Source organism: Bison bison, unplaced genomic scaffold, assembly GCF_000754665.1.
Source record: "Bison bison bison isolate TAMUID 2011002044 unplaced genomic scaffold, Bison_UMD1.0 scf7180017864308, whole genome shotgun sequence".
Lineage (NCBI taxonomy): Eukaryota > Metazoa > Chordata > Mammalia > Artiodactyla > Bovidae > Bison > Bison bison.
Genome location: NW_011494880.1, coordinates 1,010,348 through 1,037,639, shown reverse-complemented (window position 1 = coordinate 1,037,639; position 27,292 = coordinate 1,010,348). Strand labels below are relative to the sequence as shown.

At 37.7% G+C, this 27,292-nt stretch overlaps 1 protein-coding gene across 2 annotated transcripts in view; it reads left to right on the top strand.

The window, feature by feature from the left end:
- LOC104997416 (estrogen sulfotransferase) overlaps nucleotides 1–27,292 on the top strand; it is a 62,388-nt gene that overhangs the window by 28,613 nt on the left and 6,483 nt on the right. The window contains exons 2-7 of one of the 2 annotated variants that reach the window (XM_010852142.1): nucleotides 9,947–10,019; nucleotides 13,703–13,864; nucleotides 17,701–17,826; nucleotides 18,632–18,729; nucleotides 22,487–22,613; nucleotides 24,673–24,767. In XM_010852142.1, coding sequence (XP_010850444.1) covers nucleotides 13,717–13,864; nucleotides 17,701–17,826; nucleotides 18,632–18,729; nucleotides 22,487–22,613; nucleotides 24,673–24,767 — 594 coding nt within the window. In that variant the 5' untranslated portion in view covers nucleotides 9,947–10,019; nucleotides 13,703–13,716. Of the gene's footprint in view, nucleotides 1–9,918; nucleotides 10,020–13,702; nucleotides 13,865–17,700; nucleotides 17,827–18,631; nucleotides 18,730–22,486; nucleotides 22,614–24,672; nucleotides 24,768–27,292 lie in introns of those variants that run through there. The other variant, XM_010852141.1, reaches the window with a different exon arrangement.

Below are 27,292 nucleotides of genomic sequence, written 5' to 3'. Positions count from 1 at the left end.
CTTCACTTTCAGGTAGCAAGGGTAGTGCACTGTTTCCTAGAGCTGCCATAACACCACAAACTAGGAGGCTTAAAGCAACAGAAATTTATTCTCTCAGAGTTCTGGAGGTTTGAAGTCCAAAATCATGATGTAAGCAAGCCATGTTTCCCTTGAGATTGTGGGTAGAATCATTCCTTGTTTTTTTCTTTTTTTGGCTTTGATGGCTTCTGTCAGTTTTTGGTGTTCCTTGAATTATAGACACATAATTCCAGTCTGTACCTCCATCTTCATATGGAGTTTTTTCCTTATATCTTTACATTGTTAGCTTATAAAGACATCATTAGGCTTCCCTGGTAGTTCAGATGGTAAAGAATCTGCCTGTAATGCGGAGACCTGGGTTCGATCCCTGGATCTGAAAGATACCCTGGAGAAGAGAATGACAACCCTCTACAGTATTCTTGCCTGGAGAATTCCATGGACAGAGGAACCTGGCAGGCTACAGTCCATGGGGTCACAAAGAGTCAGACATGACTTAGTGATGTCTAAGTGGTTAACAAATTCACAAGGACATCATTATATTGAATTAAGGGTCCTCTATTGAGAAGGCAACAGCACACCACTCCAGTACTCTTGCCTGGAAAATCCCATGGATGAAAGAGCCTGGTAGGCTGCAGTCCATGGGGTCGCTAAGAGTCAGACATGACTGAGAGACTTCGCTTCACTTTCACTTCTACCACAGTAAGATCTTAACTAGTTATATCCATAGTGGCTCTATTTCCAAACCAGGTCATGTTCTGAGGTACCAGGGTCAAGACTTAAACATATATTTTGAGGGGACACATAACAAACAGATAGGGAACACATTCTTATAAACAAATTATAAATCTGCCACCATTTTCTTCCTTTCTCCCTGTCTGTAACCTTTCAAGAATATAGACTGTAAAAGTTACCTCAGAAATTGAGAGAGTAGAGGAATGGATCAAGATTCAGGGTAGAATTCTTTCTTAGAAGATGGCCAAAAAAACAGAAAGTGAACTGATTCTAGAGATCAGAGAAGAAACCCACAGTTGCAGTGGACCATCATAGATGAAAACTATTTCCATGGCTTCAGATATTCAGGTATTGCTCCAGTTCACCAGTCCCCTGGTGTAGTTGACTATGATATTCCTACGAGCAATGGGAACATGCAAATTACACTTTAGTCTCTATGCCCAGGGCGTCCCCAATATTTCAGTGATAAAGAATCAGACTGCATTGCAGGAGACACAGGAGATGCAGGAGACACGAGTTTGATCCCTGTATTGGGAAGATCACCTGGAGAAGGAAATGGCAATGCACTCCAGTATTCTTGCTTGGGAAATCCCATGGACAGAGGAGTCTGCTGGGCTACAGTCCAAGGATCGCAAAGAGTCAGACATGACTGAGTGACTGAGCAAACACACACACTCTATGCACAGAGGCAGAAGGCCTTAGGTAGGTTAGAATGATTGTGATGATGTCCTGTCCCTTTCAGATTCAGTGTAACTAGGTTATCTTATTAAAGAACAGAAATATTGGGAGCTAGCAAGAATTCAGTAAACTGATTAGAGATTAGAGAATTACTGGGCTTGATTAAGCAATTGGGCAATATCTAAAAGAGTCTCTTCTCACTTCCCAAAAATATTCCTGGTTTCCACAGCTGTGGCATCTCCTCATGCCCTGAGGCCAATCTTGGTAGGAAAGAGGAGGAATTGAGAAGAAGCTGGAGAAATGGTGCAGGGAAGTGAAGAGACTTAGCTGCTATTGGGCTAAGTATTTGAATGGGCTCTTGGATCAGTTGGCTAGGGTTCACATCCCAAGTCAGCCACTCAGTGGTTATAAATTTTTGCCACTTACCTAACCTAACTGAGGGCTTCCCCACTGGCTCAGTGGTAAAAGAATCCTCCTGCAATTAGGAGATGCATGTTTGATCCCTGGGTCAGGAAGACCCCTTGGAGAAGGAAATGGCAACCCATTACAGTATTCTTGCCTGGGAAATCCCATGGATGAGGAGCCTGGTGGGCCACAGTCCATGCAGTCACAGAGAGTTGGATATGACGGAGTGACTAACAACAGCACCTTAACTAAGCTTCAATTCTTTCGTCTTAAAATGATTATAAAATACTAATTCAAAGGGTTGAAGTGAGGATGAAAAGAAATAATCTATGAAAAGTACTCAGTGTAGTTCCTGAGACATAATAAACCCTCATGAAATATTAGATAATTTTAGTAGTTTTACAAATCAGATCAGGGACTGTCCTACGACAAAACCTGCATTATATCCCAGGTTTCTCACCTTTTTCCCCCACACCTGATCATTATCTGGATATGTTAAATTCCTCTCTTATACAAATCAGACTTTTTTATGTCTCTCTGAGAATTAGTCCTGCTTCTTAGCTCTAGGTTTGTAGCAGCATCTCTATCATCTGTTCCGTCTTTCTGCGCTTGCGTGACTGCCAGATATCTAACTCATAAATTACCACGTGCTCCAATTTCTGACTCCTAACACCCACCTTTCTATCACCTTCTACCCCATGTTCCCTGAATTTCATTGTCCTAGCACTTTCTGCCTGCTCTGTGATTATGTATATTTTTTCATTCTTATCATGAAATGTAATTCAAATTTGCATAATTTTAAAGATGAAGACTGACTTCACTCTCTCTTTATCATGAAGCTTCTTGACATAGTTGGTTTCCAAATCACAGCTGTACTTACACCTGCATATTTCAGGACAGGGTTGTAGGATGCACTTGTATAGGATATATGTGAAGATCACATAACTGGACACAAACGGGGTGGCATATAGAAGGCATTCTGTATATTTCACTAAGTTCTTATTTTTCATTGCATTGCTGCTGCTGTAGACCCATGAGTAAAGAAAGAGCCTGATTACTAGATACAGACTAACATTGGACCAGTAACAAGACTCACTATAAAAGTATATTATTAATACTTTTACAAAATAATTTTTCATTTGCCAAAAATTGGGAATAGAATGTTCAGGAAGTGGTAAACTGGAGAAACTTAAACTTGTGAATTGGTATCATCTCTGAGAATTAGACCATCAAGGAGGAAAGGAATCAAAACAACAAGAGGGACATAGGATTTCACAATCTTTCTGGAAACTGATGCTTCCTTGAACTCAAGGGTAACCACCTCCCAAAATAAAGAAAGCCGTGGAAAACCAGACCATAATGTGAAAGAATTTTAAAGTATTCACAAAATTATCAGTGCCATTTTTAAAGTATAACAATATTACACTATGTCATGACCCATGTGGCAAAATGCTATGAATTAGAGTCTATTTTATATTATTGTATTACTTTCAAATGTGCAACATTGTTAAAATTATTCTATAAGGCTAAGTTGAAATTAACAGTACAATTTATAGGCCAACAACCACTTTAAAGCTAATTCTATCAATTGGGTAGTAAGTATGTATCTGATAGAAATGAAAAGTAAACTACTAAATTTGACATTGAGAAAACCTGAATTCCAAAAAACTTTCTTTCATTAAGATAAACAAAGATGTTGAGTTTTGTAAGTCTCTGGCATTCAAATTATTGGGCATTTCAAAGAACCTATGTGCTCAAATGAGCACTACTAAAAAGTTAATGATTATGTCTTTCTTTCCTGATAAGACTCTCTGGGACTTCCCAGGAGTGGGAGAAGACCGCAGTCACTTTACTTTTTCAGGCTCATGGAATATCAAAAAGTGAAGCCACATGGATGTGTTAAAGAGCTGTCAGACCCCTGGATTCAGGTGTAATATATAAAGAGCATGTAAATAGTCAAACAGGCTCCCTCCCCCACCCCGCCCCCACCGTGATTCAGCGGTAAAGAATCCGCCTGCCATGCAAGGGCGGCAGATGAAGTTCAATCCATGGGTTGAGAAGATGCCCTGAAAGAGGTCATGGCAACTCACTCCAGTATTCTTGCCTGGAGAATCCTATGGACAGAGAGGAGTCTGGCGGGCTATGTAGTCCCTAAGGTCGCAATGAGTCGCACATAACTGAAGTGACTTCCCATGCGCACAAATAACGAATCACATCCTCAAAAAAAGAAAAAAAAAAAAACTGAACTGGAAATCAATAAGACTTCTTAGATCTATCAAAGAAATGAGGTCACAGGGAAAACTGCAGTTCCCAAACCTAGAAAGACAGAATCCATAGAATGAGATCTGATGAAAGAGGAAGACTTTGGAGCCAGTAACTGGTAGGAACTGATGAAATGCTGGATGGAGGAGGCTGGACATTTAAGAGCTGACTTATTGGAAAAGACCCTAATGCTGGGAATGATTGAGGGCAAGAGGAGAAGAGGGTGGCAGAGGCTGATAAGGTGGTTAGATAGTATCACCAATTTCAATGGACATGAATTTGAGCAAACTTCAGGAGATAGTAAAGAGTAGGGAAGCCTGGTGTGCGGCAGTTCATTGGGTCATAAAGAGTTGGATGTAACTTAGCGACTGAACAGCAAGAACAGTTTGCTTTAAGAGTTAAAAACCCTGGAGGGCTCAGTTAGAGAAAATCTCCAGGCTTCTGTGAATTTTTCTTCCAAGTTTCAATCAGATTATCATGGTGAAGAACCAATGGAGGAAAACCGCCTGGGTTCAGGCAGAGGGAGGGGAAAAATAACCATTTTAAAATAAACCTAGAGTGTTCTCCATAATAAGGGACTTCTGGCTAAGGAAAAAGATCTTACCAGCAATTTATCTGATATAGGGGAAGGGAAATACTCAACTACAGCCCTTTTGGCATTCCTGTCTCATAGAGGGGAGGTAAAAGATAATGGAGATCAAAGCAAGGACACTAGAGGAAACTAAAGTCCATAACACAACAGCAAACATTAAACACAGCCTATCTTTTAATCAGATAATATCCAACATTCTTACAATTCTAAATACTGGTGAAGATGTGGAGCAAAAGGAAGTCTAATTCATTGCTGATGGGAGTGCAAAAAGGTACAGCAACAGTGACGGTTTCTTACAAAGCTAAATATAGTCTTAACCATTTGGTCTAGCACTCACACTCCTACATATTTGCACAAATGAGGAGCAAACTTATTTCCACACAAAAGCCTGCTGCTACTGCTGCTGCCAAGTCGCTTCAGTTGTGTCCAACTCTGTGCGACCCCATAGACGGCAGCCCACCAGGCTCTCCCGTCCCTAGGATTCTCCAGACAATAACACTGGAGTGGGTTGCCATTTCCTTCTCCAATGCCTGAAAGTGAAAAGTGAAAGTGAAGTCGCTCAGTCGTGTCTGACCCTCAGTGACCCCATGGACTGCAGCCTTCCAGGCTCCTCCATCCACGGGATTTTCTAGGCAAGAGTACTGGAGTGGGGTGCCATTGCCTTCTCTGACAAAAGTCTGCACATGAATGTTAATAGAAGCATTACTGATAATTTTGAAAACTGAAAGCAGCCAAGATGTCCCTTAATAGGTGAGTAAATAAACAAATTCTGGTACCTTCAGATAATAGGATATCATTCAGCATTTACGATAAATAAGGTATTAAATGATCAAAAGACATGGAGGAACTTTGAATGTACATCGCTTTAAGTCAAGAAGCCAATCTAAAAAGGCTATGCATGCTCTTTGACTTCAACTATATGGCATTCTGAAGTCAGAACTACAGATAGGATAAATTATCAGTGAATGTCAGAAGTTCACAGGAGGGGAGGCAGAAGGAAGAGGTGGAGCATAAGATATTGTTGTGAGGGGTGGGGGCAAAACTATTTTGTATAATAGCATAATGTCAGATGCTTGGCATTAAGCATTTATCAACATTCATAGAAATGTGCAACTCAAAAAAAATGAACCTTAATTAAACTCTGTGTGTGTGTGTGTGTGTGTGTGTATGTGTTGTCGTTCAGTCGTGTCTGACTCTTTGTGATCCCATGGGCTGTAGCCCACCAAGGTCCTCTGTCCATGGAATTCTCCAGGCAAGAATACTGGAGTGGGTAACCATTCTTCTGCTCCAGGGGATCTTCCTGACTCAGGGATCAAATCAGTATCTTCTGCATTACAGGCCCATTCTTATTTTAACCTATGTGATTCATACTTTAGAAGATTATACAGAAAGTTCTTTAGGGCAAAACTTTTCTTTTGCACCCTTCAGGAGGCTTCATTTTACTATATGCTATTTATAGTAGCTATCTAACACACTTTGCTGCTGCTGCTGCTAAGTCGCTTCAGTCGTGTCCAACTCTGTGTGACCCCATAGACGGCAGCCCACCACGCTCCCCCATCCCTGGGATTCTCCAGGCAAGAACACTGGAGTGGGTTGCCATTTCTTCCTCCAATGCATGAAAGTGAAAAATGAAAGTGAAGTCGCTCAGTCGTGTCTGACTCCTAGTGACCCCATGGACTGCAGCCCACCAGGCTCCTCCGTCCATGGGATTTTCTAGGCAAGAGTACTGGAGTGGGGTGCCATTGCCTTCTCCGCTAACACACTTTAGGTGAACTCAATGCCCCATATTGAGCTAGTGGTAAGGAATCCGCCTGCCAATGCAGGATACGGGTTTGATTCTTAGGTTGGGAAGATACCCTGGGGAAGGAAATGGCAACCCACTCCAGTATTCTTGCCTGGAGAATTCCGTGGACAGAGGAGCCTAGCAGGCTACAGTCTGTGAGGTTGCAAAGAGTTGGACACAACTTGGCGACTAAACAACGATGTACTTTCACACTTATTTTTTTATTAGTAAATGAATCCCCATCATTTGAAAGATTTTTTTAAGGATAAATGTGTTTTGGACTTCAGTGGCTGCCAGCATCACATGGTTTAGACACATTTGTAATATCTTTGCAGTCAATTGCTTACAACTGAAAGATAAGAGAGATGGCCTGAAAGCTAAATCTGTTCCAATTAGCCTATGCTTATATCCTGACTTTTTGGATCAAAGAATATCTTGGTGAACAATGATAGAAATCTTACAGATCCTTATTATTAAATGATAATAATTTTAAAATTAAGCTTTGCAATAGTATTAAATATTACAATTTATATTAAACTTGTATATTTAACAATTAAATGTTTTAACACTTATTTAACACAAATAAAAATTAAAAAAGTAAAATGACAAAGTAGATAAAGTCAAATGATATGCAATTTAAAAATAAGCCTCTGGTTAACCCTGCTCTATTTTGATTTTCTATCATAAAAAATTGCCATTTCTCAAAAACCACTCATTTATTTTATTTTGGGTAGGGCTGGATATTAATGTCTTTTGTAATTAACAACGGCAGTTCTCTTAACTTTGTTTTTTTTTTTTTTTTAACACATCAGCCACTTTCACTCTGTTTATGTATTCAATGCCCAGCCTATGAGCTAGTTACCAAATATCACCCTGTTTTAAATGTATAGACAGACTAATAAGGAAATTGGACAAGTAAATTTTAATTCTGGCATAATGAAATAAATGCTAAATAGGATGCAGTGCAGAGTTTCAAAGGCCATTTGAAGGGATATTCAGTCTTGCAAAAGTTAGGAAAGGTCTTTCAAAGTAAGTGCAATCAGACTAAAGACAAGAGACAAATGAGAACTAGTCAGGTTGTGAACTAACTGAGTTGGAGGTATTGATGAGGGTATGAGGTGGAGCAAAGGAGAATATCCTCCACTGAAAAGAGTAAGTGCAGAGACATGAAGAAAAAAAAAAAAAAACAAAAAACACACACAAAGAAACCTTGGCCTTTTCTTGATTTGAAGTATAGCTGTACAATATTCTATGTTACAAGTGTACAATATAGTGAGTCACCATCTTTAGGGGTTATGCTCCATTTGCAATTATTATAGTTCAGTCAGTACAGTCTCTCAGTTATGCCGTACTTTGTGACCCCATGGATGGACATGGCCTCCCTGTCCATCACCAACTCCTGGAGCTTGACCAAACTCATGTCCATTGAGTTGGTGATGCCATCCAACCATCTCATCCTCTGTTGTCGCCTTCTCCTCCTACCTTCAATCTTTCCCAGTATCAGGGTCTTTTCCAGTGAGTCAGTTCTTCTCATCAGGTGACCAAAGTATTGGAGTTTTAGCTTCGGCATCAGTCCTTCCAGTGAATATTCAGGACTGATTTCCTTTAGGATGGACTGGTTTGATTTCCTTGTAGTCCAAGGGATTCGTAAGAGTCTTTTCCAACACTGCAATTCAAAAACATCAATTCTTACTGCAGTTCAAAAGCATCAGTTCTTTGGCGCTCAGATTTCTTTATAGACCAACTCTCACATCCAAACATGACTACTGGAAAAACCATAGCTTTGACTAAATGGACTTATGTCAGCAAAGTAATGTCTCTGCTTTTTAATATGCTGTCTAGGTTGGTCATAGCTTTTCTTCCAAGGAGCAAGCATCTTTTAATTTCATGGCTGCAGTCACCATCTGCAGTGATTTTGGAGCCCAGAAAAATAAAGTCTCTCACTCTTTCCATTGTTTGCCCATTCATTTGCCATGAAGTGATGGCTCCAGATGCCATGATCTTAGTTTTCTGAATGTTGAGTTTTAAGCCAACATTTTCACTCTCATCTTTCATCTTCATCAAGAGGCTCTTCAGTTCTTCTTCACTTTCTGCCAAAAGAGTGGTGTCATCTGCATATCTGAGGTTATTGATATTTCTCCCCATAATCTTGATTTGGGCTTTATCCAGCCCAGAATTTCACACAATGTACTCTGCATATACATTAAATAGGCAGGGTGATAATATACAGCCTCGACTTACTCCTTTCCCAATTCGGAACTAGTCCATTGTTCCATGTCCAGTCTAACAGTTGCTTCTTGACCTGCATACAGATTCTCAGGAAGCAGGTAAGGTGGTCTGGTATTACCATCTCTTGAAGAACTTGCCACAGTTTGTTGTGATGCACAAAGGCTTTGGAGTAGTCAAAATATTATATATATATATATATACTATATATATTATAAAATATTAGCAATATTCCTGGTGTTGTACAGTGTATCCTTGAAGCTTATTTTATAGCTGATAGTCTGTACCACTTAATCCTCTATACCTATCTTTCCTCTCCCTCTTTCCCTCTCCCCACAGGTAACAGCCAGTTTGTTCTCTGTATCTGTGTGACTGCTTTTTTTGTTGTTATAGTCACTGGTTTGTTGTATTTTATAGATTTCACATACAAGTGATGTCATACAGGATTTGCCTTTCTGTCTGACTTATTTTATTTAGCATAGTGCCCTCCAAGTCCATTTTTCTCATTCTCTTATCTAAATTTCAATGCTGTCAATGACTAACTTTACCTGGAAATTCCACACTATATCATTGAGCATGTGATTGGGAGCAGAGATAAGTAAAATTTTAAAAATAGTAATCCAAAGGTGATTTCTGTTACATTATTCCTTTAGCTGTCATCTGTTTTTGATTTTCAGGGTTACTCAAGAGTTAAAGGCAAAGATTTTTAAACAAAAGGTGTTTTCCAAGTGACCTGTTAATACACAAGCAAGTACTATAAATCCCTCTTTGAAAAGTCTCCCTAAGCTAATCTAGGTCTCCTGATGCAGGGTCATTTTCTTCTCTCTTCTTATTCCTCTAGGGAATTTAATCTTTCAAAAGTCAACCTCATCCTTTGATTCAGTAAGTGACACTCTCTTACAAATTCTCTTATATTTTGCTCCATCTTGCTTACATTTTTCTCCCTCATCTTTACCTTTATTTCCTTTTCCTCCTCCTTAACCCAGTGATGGCTACTGGCAAATTTAGAAATTTGCCTAAGAGCCAAGGATGAAAAATAACTGGAGAACCTCTAATATCTGTGTGAATAAACATGACTGTGTGGCTCACTGCACCTGCAGGTATGATTCCATATTTGTTTTACCCCATTGCATCAGGAAATCCAGAAAGCCTAGACTCACAAGTTAATCTCCGCCTCCTTCTCTGGTATTCAGAATAAAAGTCCACCAGAAACATTCCAAACACACAGTAGTGCTCATCTTTTTTTGCAGCTTGAAACCTGAGTGGGGATTGAAGAAAACTGAATTGGATTACCCAGTTGCTTTCACAGGATCATCTGGACAGGTTTTATCTCTATTATTATTGCTGATATTAATATTTAGATTTTAGATATAGAAAATACAGAATTACTTATTACAAAACTATATTAAAAAGGAAATACAGAGAATAAAGTTTTTATCAATATTTTACTTACTTAGCGTAAAGCAAATAATCACTTTGTGATAAAAGATCACTTATTAAAAATAATATATTTATATAATGTTTTGCTGTTTAAATTAAAGCGTTTTAACATAAAACTTAGTATCATAGTTGCCTTGTAAATCCTGCATGTTAAACATGTTCTCTATTTTACTGAAGTAAGAACAAAGCAAGCAGAGTAGAAAAGTTAAAGTGGAGACTGAATTCTAGTCAGATGTTTACTTCTGTGAAATATGTCAGAAGCAATCTATTACTAACAGGGAACTTGCAAATATCACTTTACTTTTAAGTGAGAGACATTTGACCTTCAAGAGCAGAAATCCAAGTCCTTGGTAAGTAGTTGACAAGGTACACCATTGGCAGGACAGTGGCTGTTTCATCTAGGAATTGCTAGTGGATACTAGAAAGCCCAAGCAGATTTGATCTAACAATAAAACAATTGAATTTAATGAGGATTTTTTAGCATCTATTTTGTGACATAGTGCTATGGTTCTGGATAGAAAAATGTCCAAAAGGATATTCTCTCCTTTCAGCCACTTTGCTCAAATCCAAATTAAGTTGTAGAAGGTGAGGCTGAAGCAAGCCCTTTGCATCTATACTCATCCTGATAGTCAGCACTTATCTCTGTGTCTGGGAAGAGCAGAGGAGTTCACATAGAGTATACCGCTGAATGAAAGGCAGACTGGGGAGTAGAGGAGGGGAAGATGGAGAAAGAGAGAAAGAAAGAAGAAGGGAAGAGGAAATACAAAGAAAAGAAGAAACATATTTCTTCCCTCAACTGAATTCATGAATCACAGTTCTAATAATTTTTGGTCAGTGTTTCTAGACAATAGCACCCTCCACACTCAGTTAGGGAATGCAGTTGACAATTTCGAACTGAACTATGTCTTTTGAGAAAGAAAAAATCAGCTGGAGGTGAATCTGTACATTACAAGATGAGAGAACTTACCAAAAGAAGCTAAACAAAGCAAGGGATTTTATTATATGCCACCTAGTTTAACCCTGAGATTAAAATTGACCATGAAGGGTCAGTCAGAAGTCAGCCAACTGCTTTTGATAATAAATCAGCTACTCCCACTTGACTATAAGCCAATTCTTACAAACTTGGCAGAACACCAAGCAAGTTGTTCATATGAATAAACAAATCAATAGGCAGGACAAGGAATGCCTTTTGTACACATTTTTTTCCCCCTAGTGATTATATGAGCAATAAATTTCTATATAAACCATTAAAAAATTAAAAACAACTGGCAATATAAGATGGGAACACTTCAGATATCTTCAATTTATAAATCAATGATAAATTACCTGCTATATATCATTTAGGAAAAAAAAAAACACTTCTGATGGACAAACTTGACCAAAATGATTAAAATAACCAATAAACTTATGAAACATAAAAACATGAAAAGCTATAAAATATCTTCGATATACAGATTTTTAGGAGTTTCCCTGATGGCTCAGCAGGTAAAGAATCATCCCGCAATGCAGGAGACACAGGAGACCTGGGTTCAATCACATGTATGAGCGTCTAACAACTTATCCTACAGGGTTGTTGGTTTTTTTTTGACAGGGGTGGATAAAAGGGAGATCCTACCATGTGTAAAATAGTTCGCTAGTGGGAAGCTGCTGTATAGCAGAGGGAGCTTAGCTCAGTGCTCTGGGATGACCTAGAGGGGTGAGATGGGGGACAGGAGGGAGGTTCAAGAGGAAAGGAATGTATGTGTACATATAGCTGATTCACTTTGTTGTACTGCAGAAACTATGGGCTTTCCTGGTGGCTCAGTGGGAAGGAATCTGCCTGCCAGTGCAAGAGATGTGGGTTTGATCCCTGGGTCAGGAAGACTGGGAAGATCCCAAAGATCCCCTGGAGAAGGAAATGGCAACCTACTCCAGTATTCTTTCCTGGGAAATCTCATGGACAGAGGGCCTGGAGGGCTACAGCCCATGGAGTTGCAAAGAGTTGGACATGGTTTAGCTACTAAACAATAACAACAATCCTGAGGCAGTCTTGTAACTGAATATTGCCCAGTTCTCTGGCATGATGAGCCTCATTTTACTCAGTAATCAGATCAGATCAGTCGCTCAGTCATGTCGGACTCTTTGCGACCCCATGAATCGCAGCACGCCAGGCCTCCCTGTCCATCACCAACTCCCGGAGTTCACTCAGACTCACGTCCATCGAGTCAGTGATGCCTTCCAGCCATCTCATCCTCTGTTGTCCCCTTCTCCTCCTGCCCCCAATCCCTCCCAGCATCAGAGTCTTTTCCAATGAGTCAACTCTTCACATGAGGTGGCCAAAGTACTGGAGTTTCAGCTTTAGCAACATTCCTTCCAAAGAAATGCCAGGGCTGATCTCCTTCAGAATGGACTGGTTGGATCTCCTTGCAGTCCAAGGGACTCTCAAGAGTCTTCTCCAACACCACAGTTCAAAAACATCAATTCTTTGGCGCTCAGCCTTCTTCACAGTCCAACTCTCATATCCATACATGACCACAGGAAAAACCATAGCCTTGACTAGACGAACTTTTGTTGGCAAAGTAATGTCTCTGCTTTTGAATATGCTATCTAGGTTGAACATAACTTTCCTTCCAAGAAGTAAGTGTCTTTTAATTTCATGGCTGCAGTCACCTAATACCTCATCTTAAAAGAAAAATAAAGGAGATCCTGTGAGGGCAATATCAAAGAAGGATAACATTTGTTGAAATGCTATATCACAAACTCAGAATGGAGTAAGTTTGCAGAGGAAAAAGGTAATGAGAGGAGTTGAAAGCCAATAAAGGAAAGTTTGCCTAATTAAAAAGTCTAAGGCTTACTCTGAACATGAAATGAGATATCATGGGATCAGGCACTGTCAATGATAACTGTGTTGTTTAACATTATAAATTTCACACAAGTCACTCAATGAGAGTGTCAACTTTACTGATGAAGTGAGAGAGAAAAGTATAAGTAATGCTAGGGGGTCATACTCTTCTATACCTTCAAGAATCTGTGTCTTAGACATATACATTACAGTGTCATTATTTTCATCTTTTTAATACTCTCACCAAGCATTTGATTTTTTTTTCATTGAATGAAACATATTCAGTATCAAAGAAAGCTTTGACTTTGACATCTGGCAATAGCTATCAAATGTGGCCATCAAAATTTATTGTTATTTAATGTATACAAAATTAATTAAAGGGATTCTTTGCCAAAATATTGTTGCATTTTCACAATCTCTTAGTCTTTTTATATGTTTTATCAGTTTTGACAGAGAAATCAAGGCTCTATTGAATGTATCACACATTTTGTACATAGTCTTAAAACATGTAACTTATTTGTGCTTTGTACTACTTATTCTTTTATATGTTAGACTTAGTAATAGAAATAGAAACTCTTAAAGCACCAAGGCTATGTTATACATTTCTTTAATATTCCTTACCCTATATGCTCAACATATAAGAAATGTTAGACACCCAAGAGAAATTTGATGTACAGGACTACTATTAATATTAAAACAACTTAAAGTGCATGTGAAGTGGAAAACGTATCTTTTTTTCTTTCAGTGTACCACTCCACGATGAGTTCTTCCAAACCATCCTTTTCAGATTACTTTAGCAAACTTGGTGGAATACCAATGTATAAAAAATTTATCGAGCAGTTTCATAACGTGGAGGAATTTGAGGCAAGACCAGATGACCTTGTCATTGTCACCTATCCCAAATCTGGTAAGTCTCTTTGTTATGTCAAAGTTGTTCCCTTTTCACCTAAAAAGGACAAATGCACCTTTTCTGTTAAATATTAAGCCATTCATTTCTCCCACATTCATTCTCTGTATTAAATAAGGACATATTATACAAGTTCTGCTATATACACAGAAAATAGTGGCATATTATAACTCTATTCTCTTGGTATAAGTTAAATAAGCAGGGTGACAATATACAGCCTTGACGTACTCCTTTTCCTATTTGGAACCAGTCTGTTGCTCCATGTCTAGTTCTAACTGTTGCTTCCTGACCTGCATACAGGTTTCTCAAGAGGCAGGTCAGGTGGTCTGGTATTCCCATCTCTTTCAGAATTTTCCCAAGTTTATTGTGATCCACATAGTCAAAGGCTTTGGCATAGTCAATAAAGCAGAAACAGATGTTTTTCTGGAACTCTCTTGCTTTATCGATGATCCAGCGGATGTTGGCAATTTGATCTCTGGTTCCTCTGCCTTTTCTAAAACCATCTTGAACATCTGGAAGTTCACGGTTCACGTATTGCTGTAGCCTGGCTTGGAAAATTTTGAGCATTACTTTACTAGCGTGTGAGATGAGTGCAATTGTGCAGTAGTTTGAGCATTCTTTGGCATTGCCTTTCTTTGGGATTGGAATGAAAACTGACCTTTTCCAGTCCTGTGGCCACTGCTGAGTTTTCCAAATGTGCTGGCATATTGAGTGCAGCACTTTCACAGCATCATCTTTCAGGATTTGAAATAGCTCCACTGGAATTCCATCACCTACACTAGCTTTGTTCATAGTGATGCTAAGGCCCACTTGACTTCACATTCCAGGATGTCTGGCTCTAGGTGAGTGATCACACCATCGTAATTATCTGGGTCATGAAGCTGTGTTTTATACAGTTCTTCTGTGTATTCTTGCTACCTCTTTTTGATAGCATCTGCTTCTGTTAGTTCCATACCATTTTTGTCCTTTATCGAGCCTATCTTTGCATGAAATGTTCCCTTGGTATCTCTCATTTTCTTGAAAAGATCTCTAGTCTTTCCCATTCTGTTGTTTTCCTCTATTTCTTTGCATTGATCACTGAGGAAGGCTTTCTTATCTCTCCTTGCTCCTCTTTGGAACTCTGCATTCAGATGCTTAGATCTTTCCTTTTCTCCTTTGTTTTTCGCTTCTCTTCTTTTCACAGCTATTTGTAAGGCCTCCTCAGACAGCCATTTTGCTTTTTTGCATTTCTTTTCCATGGAGATGATCTTGATTCCTGTCTCCTGTACAATGTCATGAACCTCATGAGAAATGCTGGGCTGGAAGAAGCACAAGGTGGAATCAAGATTGCCGGGAGAAATATCAATAACCTCAGATATGCAGGTGACACCACCCTTATGGCAGAATGAAGAGGAACTAAAAAGCCTCTTGATGAAAGTGAAAGTGGAGAGTGAAAAAGTTGGCTTAAAGCTCAACATTCAGAAAACTGAGATCATGGCATCTGGTCCCATCACTTCATGGGAAATAGATGAGGAAACAGTGGAAACAGTGTCAGACTTTATCTTTTTGGGCTCCAAAATCACTGCAGATGGTGATTTCAGCCATGAAATTAAAAGACACTTACTCCTTGAAAGGAAAGTTATGACCAACCTAGATAGCATATTAAAAAACAGAGACATTACTTTGCCAACATAGGTCCATCTAGTCAAGGCTATGGTTTTTCCAGTAGTCATGTGTGGATGTGAGAATTGGACTGTGAAGAAAGCTGAGCACCAAAGAATTGATGCTTCTGAACTGTGGTGTTGGAGAAGACTCTTGACAGTCCCTTGGACAGCAAGGAGGACCAACCAGTCCATCCTAAAGGAGATCAGTCCTGGGTGTTCATTGGAAGGACTGATGTAAAGCTGAAACTCCAATAGTTTGGCCACCTCATGTGAAGAGTTGACTCATCCGGAAAAGATCCTGATGCTTGGAGGGATTGGGGGCAGGAAGAGAAGGGGACGATGGAGGATGAGATGGCTGTATGGCATCACCGACTCTGGGAGTTTGTGATGGACAGGGAGGCCTGGTGTGTTGCGATTCACGGGGTTGCAAAGAATTGGACACAACTGAGCAACTGAACTGAACTGAACTGATAGCTCTATTCTAAAACTACAATCTGTACATATAATTTAAGCAGCACACTGATAAATGGGTATTTTGCCATATAAGAAATTCACATAATATAGATGGATGACTATAGAACCATTAGTACAATTTAAAATTACCTGTCTTTATGTCATTGTTGTCATTGCTGTATAGACAAAGTATAAGTAATTTTCATGGATTTTTAAAAAAATTAGCACTTTTTAGTTAATCAGTTCCTCTTTCTAAAGTCCATCTCTGATTATCTATTATATATTTTCCTGAACTTACCTTGTTTGTCATAGTCTTACAATCTTAGAACTTTAGAAATTAGAAAGTCCAATCCAGACTTCTTCTCTATCTGGTTGCTCCAATTAGTACTTAAATATGTCAAACGTTAAATATACCTTAGGCTACTCTGACTCTAAAGTGGTCTTCCATTCTCTTTCCTGTCTGGATCAATGTCAGCACAAAACCAGTCACCTGTTGAGGACATATGAGAGCTATTTCCGAATCAGTTTCTCTTAACTTCTTCATCTTCCGTATTCAATCAATCCATCTGTTTTGCCTGTTTAGTCTCATAGATATGCCTGAGTCAGTTTCTAGTTTTCTTGTCACCTTCTTATGACCCTTTACTCCATTATTGTATTTACTCTGCCACTAGAGGAAGTCCTCCAAAACATGACCCTTATAACCTTGCTTTCTTTCTTAATGTATGGCAGTGACCTTTAAAATCCTTTAGAAATGACCTGAATTATGAATTACAAGGCTTTGTAGGCTTGGTGTCTGCTTGACACTGCATCCTCATCTCCATTCATCCCTTCAAGTAGCCTCTGATTTAGGTTTTATAATCTACATCCATGGATGTAGATCCATGGAGATGGAAATGGCAACACACTCCAGTATTCTTGCCTGGAGAATCCCTTGGACAGAGGAGCCTAGCAGACTACAGTCCATGGGGTCGCAGAAGAGTCACAACAGAAGCAATCTACATCCAATTCATTTTCTCACCACTTTACTATTTGTAAATATCTGGCTTTTGATTTTAAAAAAAGGAGAGAGAGTTCTTCTGTCTGATAGAGCTCTCTCCTATCTTACACAATTAGTGAATTTATGCCAATAATTTGTTAAGGCTAGGCTCAATTACCATGTTCTCTTAAAGTCATTTCTTTCTTGTGGAAACATCATGGCAACAGCAGAAGCACATCAAGTCCTCCTTTACAGTTCTTTAAATCCCTGTGCCCATCTATATTACAGCCACTTAGGAAAAATGAAGTGTAATTATTGAGCACTGTTTCTGACTCTTCTGAGGGCCCTTGAATATCACAGGACAAGGACCAGACTTTTTCTTTTCTATATTCTCTGTACTAGGACTCAACCTGAGGCATAAAATCTATTGAGAAACACTGTGGTTGAAAGCGTGCTTACTTTTTAGATGTGAAAATTTAGATTCAAATAAGTTATCAGCTTGTACAATATCACAATTCATTTTTGACAAAGTCAAATTTCTATCATAGGTGTATTTTATTACAACTATGTTCATCCTTATTTTTGATGCTATGTATAAGAGTAAATATTAGGGGAAATAGTTTTTGTGTCCTGTGGCGATTCTGACAACTTTCAAATGCTATTTCATTGGTAGCGTCTTACTTTATCCAACTATAAATACATTGATCCCTGCATTATCATTATGCATTGTCAATGGGAGACTCAGGTGTGTTTAATTTTTTCAGGTACAACATGGCTTAGTGAAATTATATGCATGATTTATAATAACGGTGATGTGGAAAAGTGCAAAGAAGACGTCATTTTTAATAGAGTTCCTTACCTGGAATGTAGCACTGAACACGTGATGAATGGTAATACATAAGTTAATTTTAAAAGCTATACACATATATTTTAATGTGTGGGTGTAAATGGTACAAGAAAGACTGTATGCAAAATAGCATTTTTTGGCAATAGTATTAAATGGCAATTAGTATTATGTTGTCTACATAGGGAGGTATGTAAATTTAAATCTTGACAGTTTATAGTATAGCATATTCCTGGAATTGAGTGAGTGAGGAAAGCTCTGACATGCTTTCATCAGAGCCTAGTAATATATGAGAATTATATCTCTACTTGGGATATATGCAGTGATACTTTAAACACTAGGGACATATCCATAAATTTTCAAGGATGTGCAAAAAGATGTTCATCACAGATTCTTTTATTATTGTAAAAAATTAGAGACAATATAAATGTTAATCAACAGAAGGTAAAAGTGACATTAAGTCATTAAACATATTATGATATCATATGTTTGTTGTCACTGAAGTGTTGGTACAAAATATTAAGAAAAATGCAATTATAAAATATTAAAAAATTTCATCTGTGTGTCTGGTATTTATATGGTTATAAGTCTGGGCATATTGATATAGTTGTATGGAAGGATGCTTACCAAAATGTTAATAATGATTTTTTTCAAAGTGGTGAAAATTTATTTAATCTATTTTTTTTCTGTATGATTTTATCTATCTAAACTTCTGTCATAGTGAATACATATCATTATTAGGAACATAATATAGAATGTATAGATATTTCTATTTTTAAAATCTGTAAAAATCCACACAAATATTTGTAATTTTTGAAGTTGTCCAACTTTTTTTTTTTTTTTTTAATTAGGAGTGAAACAATTAAATGAGATGGCATCTCCTAGAATAGTGAAGTCTCACCTGCCTGTGAAGCTTCTTCCAGTCTCATTTTGGGAAAAGAACTGTAAGGTAACAGAGTCAAGTGTTCTTAGAACTTCACCCAACTCAAAGAATGTTACAATGAATAAAGTTAGGTAATATCCTGCGTCTTATATACACTTGTTTATTTATTTCTTCACTGAATCTATAGACATTTTAAAAATGTGGATCATAATATAGTTAGAAGGTCTAGACTTCAATTCTAACTCCAGAGCTGATTCTCAGAAAAACAGATAAACTCTCTGAGCTTTCAGGAAGCTGAAGTTTCCTCATCTTAAAAGAGGGATAATAATTGCATTTCACATAGAGTTGTTATAAGGATTAGCTAAATTAATGCTTGTGAAGTGCTTAACATAGTACCTAGCATGTTATAAACAATTTACAATGGCTACTTTTATTTGTTATTATTAGTAATTGTAGTCAATGTACTCTTTTTGCAAACTATTGTGCTTGGCCTTGTGAGGCATGCAAATGAGCTAGGCAAGGATAAACCAGACAAAAATGATAGAATAATTATTTAGTGAGTGCCTATCATGAGCCAGCAATATAACAAATACACATGTAATCTTTGTCTTTATGGACACATGGTTCACAGGGGAAAGGGATAAATAACAGACACTACAGAAGGTGATATAGATCAAGCAAAGGAAGAGTTCTGGCCTAGATATTGAGGGCAGAGAAGGAACCTTAAAGCAAGTAATATCTCATCTGATATGTGAAGGATGCATAAGAATTAGTCTATATAATCTCTGAGGCAACCCAAGGTGGGATGTGAAACCAGTTCAATTTAACTGGAAGACTGAGTGCCTGTACTGGTTGGATGAAGGATGGGAGATGAGCTGGGTTTGTTTGCAACAGATATGGAGGCCAACTTATGAAGTTTGGGCTCTACTTTGATGATAATGAGGAGTTACAGCCATATTAAGCTGCTGATTGAGATGATCAGTTTTGCTGTTTAGAAAGAATAATAACAAGGAATCCTAAAGTACAGGCCAAACATTGTCTTAGACCACTGATGTTGTTCCTCAAGACTTTACTAGCTTTATTAGGACACACTATGATCCATACTAAACATATGAGATATTAAAGTACTATATGTAGTCATTATTGACCAAAAAGGGATCTATCAGAGTCATGAAGTATTTCTATTTTGTACTGTGATATAACATGGTATAGATGACATTTTCTGGAGCTACGTAGTGCAAACTTTTGAAGATTTCAGTGTTTTTTTGTTTGTTTGCTTTTATCATAAGCAATCCTAGAAAGATCACATACATCCTTCTGAAGTCATACATAAGAGTTCTCTCTTTAATAAATACTATTTATATGTATCTTCTGGGAAATGTGTGACTACTATTTTTTCAAGATATTTGGCCAAGTTACTTTTTTTCTTTGAAGAATGGAATGAAGTCTTGGTGTTATCCCTTTACTTGGACATGAAAAGATACTGTACCTTTACAATAGCTACAGTCTTCAAAAGCCTGCTTATTATCTCAGGGATTATCAAAGAGTAGGAGACCATTGGATGAATCACAACTTGAGTACTTCTGGGGTGATTCACTGGTGGACAAGAAGACAGGTGGATTGAAACTATTGGTAAAAGTGTGTTTGGAGTTTTGAACTAAAAACTTTAAGTGGTTAAAAAAAAAGAGAGTGAAAAAAAGGAACAAGCTAAAAGCTAAAAGAAGCAATTGAAGTCAGTAAACTTGAGGCTTTGGAGTTGTTGCAGAAGAGATATATCCTTGATAAGAGAGAAAGGATAAAGAAACAGAACTGTCTTGGAAGAAATGGTGCTCAAGGACAAGTCTTCAGAACCTTTAAGGTACTGGACTAGTTTCAAGAATTGGCTGCAAATGTTGCTAACTGAAGTAAAATAGAGGTAATGATCAAAGACGCCAAGAACCTAAAGAATCTGATGGATCATGTATACAAACACTAAAATTACACAGCATGATGAAAAGCTTTGGAATAGAGAGTAATATTATGAGTCTGATGTTCAAATCTTCAGTTAAGCAAGGGAGTGACCATAAGTTTAAAAATGGCTTCAGTTAGGAGAAGAATGAATTATTACAGGGTTTTTTCAAGTGTAGGATTTTTAAGACAGATTATATCCCAAGTGAATTGTGGGCAAACTAGAAACTTTGACTTGAGAGAGCTGAGGGGAAAGACTTAGATTTTCCTCAAAGGCAGGAAGAGCATGCACAGTGAAAAGTTAGTGTATAGAATCAAATCTTCCAAAATGCAGAGAAGATAAACTACTGGAAGTTTAAGGAAAGAGGGGTTGCTTTTACATTCCGCCTTCCCCCACCTTGAAGAATAGGGAACTAAGAGGTAAAAACTACTATGTATAAAATAAATAAGCTACAAGGATATATCGTACAACACAAGGAATATAGTCAATATTTTATAAAAACTATAAGTGGAGGTAACCTTTAAAAATTATTAATCACAATGTTGTACACTTAAAACTTATATAATATTGTACATCAACTATAACTCAATAAAAACAGAGTACATTAGGAAAAAAAAAAAAGCTTCGTGGATGACCTGGAGCAAAACTTTAATATAGATTGTATTTTGAGATGCAGAGAATATTCAAGACAGAGGAAACAATATGAACAAAAAAAAGAATAAAAATGATAAAGCAAATTTGTGGATATATATATATATATATATATATATATAGTGGCAAAGAATTCCATTCAGCTCATAAGCAAAAAGGCTAGGGAAAATTTTAAATAAATGCGGAAAAGTTTCATACGGCCAATGATAGCTTTGTTGAGAAAGAAAGTTGACTTTCTGTAGTATTTGGAGCTTTTTATAGTGGGGCCTTAAAAATGAAAACCATACTTCTTAGAATATTCAAACAGATTTCTTTAAAATTGTTTGAAAGTGTAGAAACTTGAGTAAGACAGATTAGTGAGCCTTATCAAATCCACTAAAGAGTGGAGAATCAAGAGCTGCCATAGACCATGGTGTGGCTCAGGTGCCTGAAGGAGGAAGTGGAAGACCATAGAGAGAATTTACTGGTGCAGGTCTTTTCCTGCAATGCAGAGTTGTTGTTTAGTCGCTGGTTCATGTCTGATTCTTCTGCGACCCCACGGACTGTAGCCTGCCAGGCTCCTCTGTCCATGAGGTTTCTCAGGCAAGCATCCTGGAGTGGGTTGCCATTTCCTTACTCCAGGGGATCTTCCTGACCCAAGGATCCAACCCCTGACTCCTGCATTGGCAGGCAGGTTCTTTACCACTGAGCCACCAGGGAAGCATGGAGTATTAGGGGTCTAAGCATCCCATAAAAATTAGCTTTTCTTCAAGACTATAAGAAAATAGCAGGACCTTTTTAAAATTGTTATGCAGGATAGTTGTGTAGAATAAAGGCCAGAAGACTTTTTGACTGAATGATTTATCAAATCGCTTAGTCTCATTGATTAATTCTCAACCATGTATTCTGACTCATATTTAGTTTAGTTTCTTCACTTATAATTTGGAGATAATAATCTGCCTCACCCAATTTATATCAGTGGAATTTGAGGCTCTAAAATTAAACATGTGAAAATGGCATAAAAATGAAAAGTGAAAACTAACATTGAACAGCAATACAAAAGACGTTGTCATTTCAGTTTATTGAAGGAATTTCCTTTTTTATAATTTTAATATTTCATAAATTTTCTAAAGCAAATATATGTTATGTTTACAGTTAAAAGCATAAACTTTTTCTTTTTAAATCTTGATGTGACTATATTTGAAAAATAGCAGGTGATTTAATAACTAATTTCATCTTCCTTAGATCATCTATCTTTCCCGGAATGCCAAGGATGTGGTTGTTTCTTATTATTTTTTCATTTTAATGGTGACTGCTATTCCAGATCCTGACTCTTTTCAAGATTTTGTGGAGAAATTCATGGATGGAGAAGGTATGAAGAGTTTCTTTCCTTTTCTGAATTCTTTCAAGGTAAATGATACAAGACGAATGACATCTTTAGGGATAATTTTTGCTTTCTGTTCTGGTCTGTTATCCTTCCTGGTCCTTGATTAAAACACAGAAGTTCTAGAAGCCCTTGAACTTAGAACAAGCATAATTTTTCCAGATGAGAATGGCAAAATTCAGAATCTGGACATTCGAGTACAGTGCCTACAAGTAGGTATATAGATGTATATGTGTGTGTCCGATTCTCTCTCATGTCTTTTTATTACAGAAGTACTTCACAGTGCGTTATTATAACTTCATTGAACAAGAAGGAAAAAGATAGAGGACAGAACTTGTTCATTTATATTTAAGAAAAATTTCAGATACTAAATGAGGCCAGAATTCACAAAGAAGTCTGAATATCTACAAAATTCTTACTCATTCTACCCTCTGTACAGTCTGAATAATTCAACTAGATTTCTTAGAATAGTACAAGAGTTAACTTGAGCAAAAGTTCTGAGAAATTTTGTCTTTTTATTTAACTCCAGACTAAAGCAACAGAGTATTCAGGTTCAAGAAAGAAAGTGTTTAGCATCTAGTATTAACTAAAGAAGGCCATTCTGACTCCTTAATAATAAGTGTAAGGAAAAGGATAATAATGTCATTTATATCATCCAAAATTAATATTGACTCAATAAAAGTGTGATATATGTGCTTTATGTTTGTTGCTACCTTTGGAAAACTTTATGCTAAAGCACAAATAAATTACATGCCTCAAGATCATCAAAACATGCATTGTAAAACAGATAAAGATAATGCTGTACCTCTGCAAAATAGATGAATAAGATCACTATAAAAGTCATTTATGACTTTTCTGCAAAGAAACAAATGGGACAAAACAGAAGACCTACCCACAGATACAGAGAAAAGATTAGCAGTTACCATAATGGAGAAGGATAGGGGAGGGGCAGAATGATGAAGGGGATTAAGAGTCCAAACTGCTAGCTATAAAATAAATACATCACAGGGAAGTAATGAACAATACAGGGAATATAGTCATTATTTTATACTAACTTTTGGTGTGTAATGTATTCAAATATTGAATCACTATGTTCACACCTTTGATATTATTTTAGGTTAACTATAAATAAATAAATAATTGTCAGTAGGGTCAAAGAACAAAAGAAATATCCAATAACTTAATGCAAAGCAGAATACCTTGACTCACACATCATTATATTAACTTGTCAGCTTTTTACTGGGTGAAACACTTGGATACATGTGAGAAAAGATGAGGGAGAGAAAAGAGGAATCCATATTTGGTCATATCATATCACGTCCAAAATCTTCTAACTTTTTAAAGTGAGAATGAAACTAAGGATCCCTAAGAAAGCATCCCTTACCGTTTAAACTGAAACAGTGTAATGAAATTATATAATTATTATAATTATAAATTATTCAGTTACCAAAGCTACTTTTTAAATGGTAAATTTGAGATCTGGACTGCATTCTAATCATAAAAATACTGATAGCTCTACTACTCACCTCCTTTCATTAACAACACACACACACAGACACACACACCACTTTCAAAAATACTCTCATAAGTTCTAAATCAAATGGAAAGACTTCCATCACTTTTCCTCTGAGTCATAAACTATGTCATAATAATGAAAGTTGAGATTATATTTCTGTATGTAGATTTTTCAACATACTTCCTGCAGAGAAATTTGCCTCAGATGGGCAGCTGATCTCTGGTTTTCATTCCATGATCATTTATTTATATTTTTTTTCTCTGAAGCCTCATTTTCAAGCTGAGTCTGAGTGTAGAGTTGATGCTATGTCCTCACATTGTTTTTTTTTTAATATAAACTTATTTATTTTAATTGAGGGTTAATTACTTTACAATATTGTATTAGTTTTGCCATACATCAACATGAATCCACCGGAGGTATACATGTGTTCCCTATCCTGAAGCCCCCTCCCTCCTCCCTCCCTGTACCATCCCTCTGGGTCGTCCCAATGCACCAGCCCCGAGCTCACATTGTTTTTATCTCTGATCTTAGTTCCTTATGGTTCCTGGTTTGAACATACAAAATCTTGGTGGGAAAAGAGCAAGAATCCGCAAGTGCTATTTCTTTTCTATGAAGACATGAAGGAGGTGAGAAACTCAAAAGATATGGCAACTTTATAATTATCAAAATGTTAGCATTTGATAATAATGTAGATGCAAAATTTTGCCTTCAAATAAATAATGCAGCCAACTCCAAAAGTTACAATAATCCAGATACTCCACTATAGATTGAAGCTAGTGAATAAAAACCTTCTGTAAATGAACACATTTAAACTCAAGTTTCAAAAAAATTACCAAACATAAAAGTGGAAAGAGTTTGAGTTCTTAAATCAAAGCAACAGCCACACACAACACACACACACACACACACACACAGATGCAGATGCACAAAAGGAATCACAATGGGCAAGAAGAGTTAACTGGTTTCTAAATCCATAGATAATGGAATTATTAAAAAAAAAAGACCATAAAATAGCTATACTTCACGTATTTAAAAAAATAAAAGAAGAAATTTAAAATCTTACAAAGAAACAAGAGGTTACTAAAATTGACAAAGCAGATTTGGGGGAGAAAAGAGCAGCAAACCAGAATTTCTAAAATAACTTCTAAAAATTAAAATTTGAAAAGCAAAAAGATGGCTTAAATAACAGATAAGGCATGGCTACATAGTGAATTAGTAATGTGGTAGATGATGCTGAGGAAGGTCCACAGGATGTACCTCAGTGAGATAAATAGAATACTTTAGAAAGAGTAATGGATATGTAGGATAGAGTAATAACATCTTACATGTATCAAGTCAAACTTCCAGAAGAGAGTAAACAGAACGCCAGAATAGCAAAATACAAAAGTATGATGACATCACAATGTCTTAAAAATCTAGTTTTTTTTTCTAGCTTCATTAATAATCAGGGTAATTCAAAATAAAAATGTCTATGAGGTGTTATTTCACACCCAGCAGAGTCACAACAATGAGCTGTAGTCTGACTGGGCTGTGCTTAGTTGCTTAGTCATATCTGACTCATTGCAACCCCATGGACTGTAGACCGCCAGGCTCCTCTCTCCATGGGGATTCTCCAGGCAAGAATATTGGAGTGGGTTGCCATACTCACTTTCGAGGGATCTTCCCAACACAACCCAGGGATTGAACCCAGGTGATCCAACCAGTCCATTCTGAAGGAGATCAGCCCTGGGATTTCTTTGGAAGGAATGATGCTAAAGCTGAAACTCCAGTACTTTGGCCACCTCATGCGAAGAGTTGACTCCTTGGAAAAGACTCTGATGCTGGGAGGGATTGGGGGCAGGAGGAGAAGGGGACGACAGAGGATGAGATGGCTGGATGGCATCACTGACTCAATGGACCTGAGTCTGGGTGAACTCCGGGAGTTGGTGATGGACAGGGAGGTGCCGGGGTGCAGCCCCAGCTGATCCAGGGTATTCGAAGGAGAGATGGCATAGGCGACCTATTTATTTAAATATTTATCAAAGATATAAAGAGTAATAGAATGAGGATAGCTCAGTGAGGAAATTCAGTGAAAAAAGAGGCTGAATAATTCAGCCAGAAGGTAAGAGAAAGAACAACATGGGGAGACCAAGTTTTGGTGAACAAGGCCCACACTTTATTTTCCAAAGTAGTTTTTATACCTTAAGTTATGCATAGAGGATAATGGGGGAAGGGGTGGAGTCATGCAAGGACAGCAGTTCCTGGTCCTAATCGAAGCCAGGCTTTCAAACTTATCATATGCAAAAGTTCAGGTGATTTACATCATCTTCTGGCCAGGAGGCCTGTTAACATTTTAAGAAACTTATTTTTCTCTAAAGGTGATTATTCTAAAATCAGGCTCCAGCCTCCAAAAAGCATTGGACAAAGCTGCATTCCTATAGGGCAAAGGTGAGGTGGGCTCAATCAAGAAAAGAATTAACTCAAGGGTCCAAGTTTACAAACATTGAGGCTACTACTTACATTTCTATACACCCATTATATCAATCAATGTACTGCCAAGGACACAATAGGTAAGGGGTATGGAGACTTAGCAGCAAACATTGGCCCAATAAGTGAAAAACCCTTCACCAATACAATTTCTAATCAATCTTTTAACTACTCAAAGGAATCTGTGTTTAGACAGTTTAGAACATCTCCCGCCTCTCACAGTTGGGAGGCTCTGAACAATCACATGTGGCCGGAAAAACCTATTCAGGCAGGCTAGAGGATTTCCAAAGGAGTTTGTAGGTTGAAACACTGTCACACCCAGGAATTATTAACTGGAGCTGTAAGCTAACTCTTTTTTCAGAGAGAGGTAGTGGGGGACAGCCCCCGGTAAAGTCAGAGGTGTAGGTGAAAGCACAAAGCAGAAAGTAGGCAGACTCTGGTTTTGGGGGTAGATGCTTGAGAATTTCCAGGGGGACTCCTGAGGCTCTATCCTGCCTTTGCGTATGCTGAGCCTCCTTCCTCATGACCTTTGCCATGGGCGAAGTTCCTCACGCTGGCTCCCGGCAGTGATAGAATTCTAGTTGAGCTATTCCAGATCCTGAAAGATGATGCTGTGGAAAGTGCTGCACTCAATATGCAATATGCAATATGCACTCAATATGCAATATGCCGGCTCCCGGCAGGG